This window comes from Anguilla anguilla, chromosome 18, assembly GCF_013347855.1.
Source record: "Anguilla anguilla isolate fAngAng1 chromosome 18, fAngAng1.pri, whole genome shotgun sequence".
NCBI classification, from domain to species: domain Eukaryota; kingdom Metazoa; phylum Chordata; class Actinopteri; order Anguilliformes; family Anguillidae; genus Anguilla; species Anguilla anguilla.
In genome coordinates this window covers 3,947,814-3,957,186 of record NC_049218.1, presented here as the reverse complement: position 1 = coordinate 3,957,186, position 9,373 = coordinate 3,947,814, and the positions used below count along the sequence as shown (strand labels likewise).

Genomic DNA, 9,373 nt, shown 5'->3' with positions numbered 1-9,373 from the left:
AAAATCTGAAACTAAGGAGTTAACTTCTCTAAGGATGGAGCTCTCCTATGGCAACACGGAATGCCAGCACTGTTTTAAACATGACACTGAAGCAGAAAACCAGGATTCTGAGAAGCACGGAAGCCTTACCGAGACTAAACATTTGAATAAAAGAGGTTAAGTCTTATGCAGTACCACATTACCAACGGTTTATAATACATGGTATTTAAAAGTTACGATGGTCATTTTTAACGTAGTCTGACGCATAGGCTTACAATAGCATACAGGTGCACAAGGCGACGCATCAAATACATAAACCTCACTAAAAAGCACAACAGGACGCAGAAGGGTAAGGTTACACATGTGTCCACAGTAGATTGAGTCTAGGCTCGGGCACCTAAAAATATCCCCCCAGAAGAGTGTCAGATCAAAGAGTGGGAGACGCTTCGCGCGAATCCCGCCCCGACGTTTAGCCTAAATAAACGAAAAGGAGGAGCCTCAGCCCTTCAGTTGAAGCAAAAGACTCGTGGTGACCACTCCGCTGCGGAAGGTAATGTGTCGGGTTTCTGCAAGTGCAGGAGTGATCTCACAGAGATAGTAGCCTACACAGGACAGCACGGGACACGTACCGCTCCAGAATTGCTTTGAAGGGCTCTTCAAATGGCAGTTAAGAATTGCCCCGTGAATGAATAAAGCTACCCAGCGATCGATTGAACTAAATGAACAGAATGCATGGCCTAACTTTTGTATAGATACTAGGTCTAAGAGAAAGGTAGGAGGGAGGGATCGAGAGATACGTTTTAAACGACCCCTTTGGAAGTCCTCTCCCAATTGATATTCCTTTTTCATATCGCGCCTGATGAGTATTGGGATTTCGCGGTGGATAAACACTGAATAGCTGCATCAGAAAAAAAGAAAGAAAGAAAAAGATCAGACATGGAAGAGGAACAGAAGTGGAGCGTTAGTCCACAGTCGAGCGTGGGGAGGACTTGCACCGAGCATCCTTGCAAAAAGAGGTTTTGGAAGAACTGCAAAGACCTGTCTGGGATAGCCGTGTGCAGCGCGTTATCCTTGTTGTCCTTTGGAGTCTGCGTTTTGGTTTACCTGAAGACTGCGGAACTGCAGTCTAAGGTTTTTAATCTGGAAAAGGAACGGGACACGCAACTTTCAGCGTGGCTGTCACTGGACCAGGTGGAACCCATCCTCATAGGTAGACTCGATCAGATTTTGGAAGAGGTAAGAGAACTTTCGGTTATTTATCTACTCATGCACATGTATATACACACACTCATTAACACTTTCTATATTGCTGTACTCCGTTACTCTGTTCGGTTAGTTCACATCATAAACTGCGATATTTTGCATAAGCGTCTCATCTGCAGGTAAACTAACGGCCGTGCTGAAGCGCATTGTATAGCTCCAATAACTTGCAATCATCTCCGAACAGCTCCAGTTAAGTAGCCTACTTGTTTCCGGAGAACTTGGTAATATGTTTTGAACGGAATGGGGATATTGATAATCGACGACTGTTTAAATAAATAAATAAATAAACAAATAAATAAATAAATAAATAAATAAATAAATAAATAAATAAATTCTAGTCTGGAAATTGTATATCAAGTCAAAAACTGTTGTAAACTTACTGAATTGACACCCCTCATCTACATGTGGTTTATAGAAGTTTGTTTCGTCAGTTACAGTGCCCCACAAACATTACCCCACTCGCGCACGTATACTTTACCGTTTTGCCGGGCTGTGTCAATATTTCGTGATTTATTCGAACGTTTAGCCTACAATGTTTTCTTATCGCAAGGAAAGATAATATTCCCTCCTGATTTAGGAATAACATGCCCACGAATGCAGCTGCGTTTAAGATTGGCCGTTTTATGACAGTCTTTGAAGCGGCATGTTTAAAAAGATAAGAAAACAGCACGAGACGGTAGCTCCGACCTGCAGATCACATCTGCTGTTTTAAGTCCGCGATTCAACCGTGCCCCGCGCGAGTTCTTAATTGACCACTTCCCCAGCTATACCAACATTCTCGTCTGCGCCGACGGGCAGTCCCGCAGGGCTACCGTTTTCACTTTCCAGTATTGGTTTATCTTTGTTCCGGCTATGACTGCTTTCACCTTAGTTAAGACGGTGTTCGAATCAGCCATTCTAGCGTTGTGCTTTAGGCAGGATTGTCTCCCACGGTATCCTGCGTTAGTCTGCTTAAAAAGTGCGAGCATAGTCATTTACTGTTGTTGACCTACAAGTTATTTCTGTGGAAATGTTATCTATGTAGGCAAATGGTAAAATGTTAAATGGACTGCATTTATATAGCGCTTTCATCCAAAGCGCTTTACAATTGATGCAATTGGCCTATTTCATAAAGGGGGAAAAACCCACCAAAGATACGGACATTTACCTACATCATAAAAATGAACCATTTGGAATCGATCACACGGGAAAAAAACTGTATTTTGGACAATTCAATTGTTTCTTCACTATTAGTGAATCAACCTTATTGTTAAATTGGCTGTTTCATGGTGTCTCGGTATGAAGGATCAGACACGTTTTAAGGATCAGAAAATCTGGTAAATATTTTGAGTCATTGCTTTGCTTACATCAGCTCCCATTACTCACGAACGTCTGCCTTTCTTATTGAGCCTGACTGGGGCCAAATAAATACAAAACTCAGTTTCACTCAAATGTAGCTGCAGGACATAGTGATTCATTCATTTGTTTTAGTCTGTTTATATAAATACCCATTATTAATGTGACGCGATAGCAGATGTTGCTTATTAGAGATTTACAGATGGCCTTGCAGGTTGTACACAAATGGTGTATCTTCTATAAATAGATAGGATATCAAAATGATCTCTGGAAATTTTAACATCAGTTTCCTTATTATTTATTTTTTATTTTATTTTATTTTTTTCATTGACATCTACACAAGTTTAGCTAATATGTGGGATTTCCCCCCCCCCCCCCCCCCGCTAATGTCTGGTTTCAACCTGTAATAACTTTCTAAGGGAAAACGTCTCGTTCTGTTCCAGTCTCCTCCAAATTTTTATTTTGGAGCACGCACTTTGTAAAGTCTAATTGCAGTCACGAGGCTGTAATGACTGCGCCCAGCTGTTTGGACACTTGGAAAAGACAAGCGAGATGAGATTTTTGTGCAGCTCCACGTAAGAAACAGACTCCTCAGGCATTCGATTAATATCTTCCCCTCTTTCTCATACGTACAATTAAAGGACATTTGTGAGAAATGTCCCAAATTTAATGTGTATTGCTGTTTTGAATAAGAATCCTCACAAAACCCACACATACACATGCAGACGCATGCATGTAAGCATGTATGTACACACACACACACACATTAACAGGATTAACAGGAGCAGAAGCCATTCTTATCTTTTGTTCTTTTACCGAAAATTTAGATGCATATCCTTAATGTCTGAAAACTGACACCCTCCTTAAATTTCCTGTACGGGCAAACTGACTATTTAAAAAAAAAAAAAACAAATTGAATTATGATCTTAAATAGTTTTACATGTGATGTGAAAATTGTCATTCTCCTACAAAGTTTTATATTTCATGGACCAATTATTATTCCATTAATACAGCCCAGACCTTTGCAGTCGTTGTAGGGTAACAAATCTGAAGGAATTACAAAAAGTATACAGCCATCAGTACTTTTACTCCTGAAATATGCAGGCTTCCCTTGAACACATTTTCTCACCCCAAAAGAGAGCCGTTTACCGTTGAACAGCTGACCGCAAAGTGGCCTCCCGGGCCAACGGGGGTCCAGCGCATTCTTAGACTTTTCGGTTTTGGTCTCAGTTTCAGCTCGGGTTCCGAGTGAAGAAAAGGGAGAAATATGGCCGAGGGGTTCCTCTGGCTCGTCCCCGCCGATCTTTCACTGCTTTAGAGTGTAAACTATTTACAGCGTGTGGGCCGCTTCGGGCTGAGAGACCGTTGCTAAGCGCAGGCTCTCCGTTCGTTAACCGGGCATCAGAAGCACAGACCATCGTTAAGCGCAGGCTCTCTGTTCGTTAACCGGCTGTCAGAAGCACAGACCATCGTTAAGTGCAGGCTCTCTGTTCGTTAACCGGCTGTCAGAAGCACAGTCGGTCATTAAGCACAGGCTCTCCGTTCGTTAACTGGGCATCAGAAGCACAGACCATCGTTAAGCACAGGCTCTCTGTTCGTTAACCGGGTATCAGAAGCACAGACCATCGTTAAGCGCAGGCTCTCTGTTCGTTAGCTGGCCATCAGAAGCACAGACCATCGTTAACCGCAGGCTCTCTCTGTTCGTTAACCGGGCATCAGAAGCACAGTCCGGCCTGTGGAGCTCTGGGGCCAGAGCGCTGTTCTGTGTTAATAAGATGTGGACCTGTGCCCTGGCTGCCTGTGCTGTCTGTTTGAGCTGCTTGCACAGCTACGTGGGGGTTTTAAGCTGGCTCTCAACCTGTAATTGGGGGCCTGGAAAACCCTTGTAAAATTATCTTGCAGAAAAACGGTCAAGGTGATGGAGTTGAGGAGCTTTGTTGTAATGGGATCCTGTCTTTGCCAGAACAGCCTAGGCTGTACGTGGAGGGCCAGTCTTACAGAGACTCATGGCATCACTCCTGTCAGTCAACCACTCCTTAAGCCCGGCAGACTATTTCCTGCATGTCAAAAAAACGGTTGTCTCCTGTAAATGCCCTTGGAAATTAGATTAATGGACACCACATAAGTGAATTATGGTGTTCTAGCTCAGTTATAGCTCAAGAGCCTCTGTTTTAAATTTTAAGTTGGGATGGTGGTTCCATCAGGCATACTGACAGCTGCTATGGGTACCACACAGTATATTTCCATACTGGACATTGTTATTGCAGTGGTTCTGTACAGCCATGATTTGCCTGACTGGGGTGGCTTGATTCTGCCCTAACTGGCTGCCATGGAAAGGACAGTGCAGGAGCACGCACTGGAATGGAAAGAGGTGAAGCTCGCTCAGATGGGCAGGCTGTGACTCAGCTTGAACAGTCAGAGTGAATCAGAACAGGTTGCGTTTGGTATAGAATTAAGAGCGGACGTGAGGTGGTGTGTGTGCAGGAGACTAATGTGGCTGGTATGGGACAGAGGAGGAAACCGTACCGAAAATCCACATGGCGCCTTAAACTGTTTTTCTCCCCCCGTGGATTTGTGTACCCCTCTCACAGTCTTCCGCATACACTGGTGGTGATGGTGGTGGGGGTGGGGTGACACCATTGCACAAGACCTTAGCTGCCAGAATGTATTGGAATGGAGACATTTATAATGTTATCATTTTTATGAACAATCAACGCTTTTAGAAATTGCTTCCAAACCTGCCAATACATGTCTGGTTCATTTCCCAGAAAACTAATGATCATTAAAAAAAAAACATTTTGCTTTACAAACATTCCTAAAACATTTTACTGCCTGAAGGGGTCCCCAAAATCCAGGTTAGTGTTCTAAATGGCAGCTATTCTTCACATCTTTTTTATAAAAAATAAAAAAAATCAATGATTGATGGTTTGAGTTCTATTCATATCTTTTCACCCTCTTTAAATCCCCTGTATATACTTTTCTGTGCAAAACAGGCATTTATCCTGCCACAGCCTAAACAATACAAAATGGGGGGAACAGCTGGCTTGTCCTCCATTATTTGGAGTAATCCTCTGTAATTTTCCTAAGTATTTTAAATGTACCCAGCACTTAAGTAGATTACACAAGGTGTATTTTCTCAATTTGTAAGCATGGTGATTTTCTTGCCTTTTGGAACGTAAGGTAATAAAGCTTGCCTTTTAAACAGCTACCACAAAGAAAGATACCTGGTTTGTGACTATCGTGTACTGTGGTGATAACTAAAACCCTTAGTCACTCGTAAAAACATGATGAAATAATAAAAAAAAAGTTTTCATTTTACATACACTATATGACCTAAAGTATCTTGACACCCCTTGGTCTGGGACTGTTTTTCATGGTTTGGGCTAGGCCCCTTAGTTCCATTGAAGGAGACCTTAATGCTACAGCATACAATGACATTCTAGATGAAATTATGTGCTTCCCTAACAGTTTGGGGAAGGCCCTTCCCTGTTTCAGCACGACAATGCCCCTGGGCACACATCGAGGTCCATATAAAAATGGTTGTTGAGAACGTTGTGGAAGGACTGGCCTGCACAGAGCCCTGACCTCAACCCCATTCAACACCTTTGGGATCAATTGGAAAGCCAACTGCGAGCCAGGCCTAATCGCCCAATCAGTGCCCGACCTCACTAATATTCTTCTGGCTGAATGAAAGCAAATCCCTGTGGCAATGCTCCAACATCTAGTACAAGGCCTTCCCAGAAGAGTGAAGGTTGTTATAGCAGCAAAGGGGGGGGACCAACTCCATTTTAATGCCAATAATTTTGTATGAGATTTTGGATGTCAGGTGTTCACATACTTTGGCCATGTGATGTACAAGGAAACCAATAAGCTGAATAAATTTCATGATTTATGAGCCGTTGATCTGTAAATGCACTCACTAGCTAATGCAGGCTTGCATTCGCTTACTCTATGGTAGATATGGGGAAACGGCATCTTATAGAGTATTTCATGTGAGGACTGCGGGGGTCTTAAATAGTGATAGGCCTACAGCATTGCTATTCAAATAAAAATCAAATCTTTTAAAGTATTTCTTTTCAGGTCAAGGTCGATGGCCTGGGTGACCATTTGCGCATTTTCTCGACGGCTTCCGGAATATTCCGGCGAACTGAGCGGGATGCGCACAGCGAGCGGAGCTGTGTCCTCTGAGCTGCACCATAGCTGGGGGCCCTCCAGCGGCAAAGACGGGGGGGGGGGGGGGTCTTAGTTTTAATCCGTCTTTGGGATTGTAAAATGTTTTGTCATCCTTTTAAAATAGAATGTTAAAACCAGATCAAAACCTCCGGCATCAAGTTACCATTAAATAGGGGGAGGCAGAGAGGCGGAGAATGTTCCTTACCACCACCAACCCACCACCCCCCCCCCCCCCCGCCCCCTCCACTCCACCCCTGTCACCCCTCCCACCACAAAAAAAAAAAAAGGAAAGAGCGCTTCAGCTGCCAGTGCCCATTCGTACCGTTACATCACCCCCCCGAGCTCCTTCAATGCCTATGACAGCGGCTACCTTTTAATTAAGCAGCAGCTACGGGCCTTCTCTCCCCAAATGGCTGCTTTGAACGCTCGTGCAAACACAACGCACAGGTGCGTAGCAGTATGTGAAGACTGATGGACGTTCGAGGCCTGTCATTACTTACTGTTTATTTTTCCCCAGCAGACGGGGCTTTATCCCAGACTGCTTAAAAGGTGCTTTCGGGCTTTCACATATGAACCTTAATGTGGCTGTGGAAGGGTTTTTTTTTTTTTTGTCTCAGGCTTGGCCCGGGGTGATTTAAGTACAGCCGAACCCTACATTTGTGTCTTAATGCTGGTTTTTTTGTCTCTTCTTCCATGCCCTTAAGTGACAGCACGCTGAAGAACGTTCAGTTTGAAAAATAAAAGTCTATTATTGTGTTCGTCTTTGTGTGCATGTCACCTCTACTCTAGTGCAGTACAATGAACTTGTGAGACAGCTTTCAGAAAATGTTCCAGTTTCATCTTTCAAATAGCCACCAAATGCATTATGTCAGGAGTGTAAGTTCAACACTGGCTACACTTTTTTCATATTTTATGGAGGAGTGAGATTTAACAGAGGCCAAAAAGAAAAGCATTTTTAGGAAGTATGAGAGTTCTGTAGTGAGAGGTTATGTATACATTTTATCAGATTCTGCCAACGGTTCAGTAGACTGTATGTACATATGCTCATTTTCACTTAGCTGTCGACAGGTCTACAGACCTAGCAGACCACCCTTACAGCGCTCCAAAGCTTTGGACTACATTCGGTTCTGTGGAAAAAAACAATGACTTGATAGTGGGCAGTTATTGAAAGCTTGTAGCCTCAGACTGGCCTTTGTAAAGAGTACTCCAGATGGGCTGTAGCCTTGCCAGCATAAACCAAGCCGGCCCCTGGAACCCTTCATGACAAATACAAACTTTCCGAGTGAGAGAGAGAGATGTCCAACAGCAGACTAACATTAACTTTTTTGCCTGAGTATTTCTTGTTTTGATATTCACCAGTGAGGATATCCTCTATATTGAATCACTCTGTATTAATTATATTAAGGGAGAAGAAAGTGGAAAATGTAATGTAGTGATTATATGTCTGTCTCTCCTGAATAGAGAGATTTTATACCTGTTTGATACATCACTTCAGAAAAGATATGGGACAGTGCCTTGGATTTCACTTCATTGGTAGTGGGAGATCTGCAGTTATTTTAAGTTAACCTCAGCTTGTCTTGTGCATGACTTAAGTTGTTCTTAAATCTTTAGAAATTTAGCTGTGCTGCATTCAACGGTAGAATTCCAGAGGTCCACATTTGGACTTTTTTGGATTTTTATTTCTCTGTGGCATGAGTTTATTTTAAACACTCAGGTTTTGCATAATGAATATGACAAAAGGACTACATTTTTATTATACATTAATCACAATTACCTCAAACACCTTGCTGTTGTGGAACTGAAGTGCCACTTGGTGTGAACTGTAACATTTCTTATTCTTTTAGGTGTTTGCTTTCTTTCTTGCTCAATTTTTGAATATTACCACTCTACACCAATGCCATTCATGTTAATAAGGTGAAAAATGTCACTGATCGTTGTTCACATATGTCCCACTCCCTCTCTTCCCCCCCTGCAGAAGCTGGCCGCACGGTTACCCAAGGTTCGAGAAGCTCGAGAGGCCCCCCACAGCTGCGTCTGCCCGCCAGGTAGGCCCCGCCCCCTTCTCTCTGAGTGACCCCCTCCTCCATTGTGCTCCCTTGTGGTCCAGAGCTTTGGTGCTGCCACTAATCACCACCGCTAAAACTGCCCTTGGGGTTGGTTGGGTTTCCACATTGTGGGGGGGGGGGGGGGGCTTGTAATGGGACGAGAACGCAGTGAACAGAGCGGTCCGGCTCACTGTGGCCATATCTAAAATGGCTGCGGCTAGAATATGTCTGTTGAGGGCTGCGGACGATGTCCACCAATCAGAGGCCCTCCCTACGAGGCTCGGTCCTGCTCAATGCCCCCGTTCCTTTTCCAGGAACATTCCTCTAAGGAACCGTTACGACTGTAACGGTTCAGCGTTCTAACGTGCTTCGCTGTACCTTCGGGTATTTTCCGTACCCGTAGAAAGATTTTATTTAACTACTGTGGTTCATATCATTGTGGTTTTCTGACCCAGGTCATACGAGTTAAAGTATCACAACAGGCGTCACCTTGCTGGAGGCTCGGGCCATCTGTGGAACAGCTACTGTGGGATAAGGAGGCATGACCTGCGAAGGCCTAATCTCTGCGGTGCATGACG

General features: G+C 43.7%; 1 protein-coding gene across 17 annotated transcripts in view; it reads left to right on the top strand.

Moving 5' to 3' along the window:
• The first annotated feature begins 420 nt into the window (after positions 1-420).
• The window catches only part of col13a1 (collagen, type XIII, alpha 1), a 101,029-nt gene continuing 92,076 nt past the window's right edge, over positions 421-9,373 (top strand). For 7 of the 17 annotated variants that reach the window (XM_035400387.1, XM_035400390.1, XM_035400382.1 and 4 more), the window contains exons 1-2: positions 422-1,215; positions 8,726-8,795. In XM_035400387.1, coding sequence (XP_035256278.1) covers positions 916-1,215; positions 8,726-8,795 — 370 coding nt within the window. In that variant the 5' untranslated portion in view covers positions 422-915. Of the gene's footprint in view, positions 1,216-8,725; positions 8,796-9,373 lie in introns of all 17 variants that reach the window. The other 10 variants (XM_035400394.1, XM_035400391.1, XM_035400388.1 and 7 more) reach the window with 5 other exon arrangements.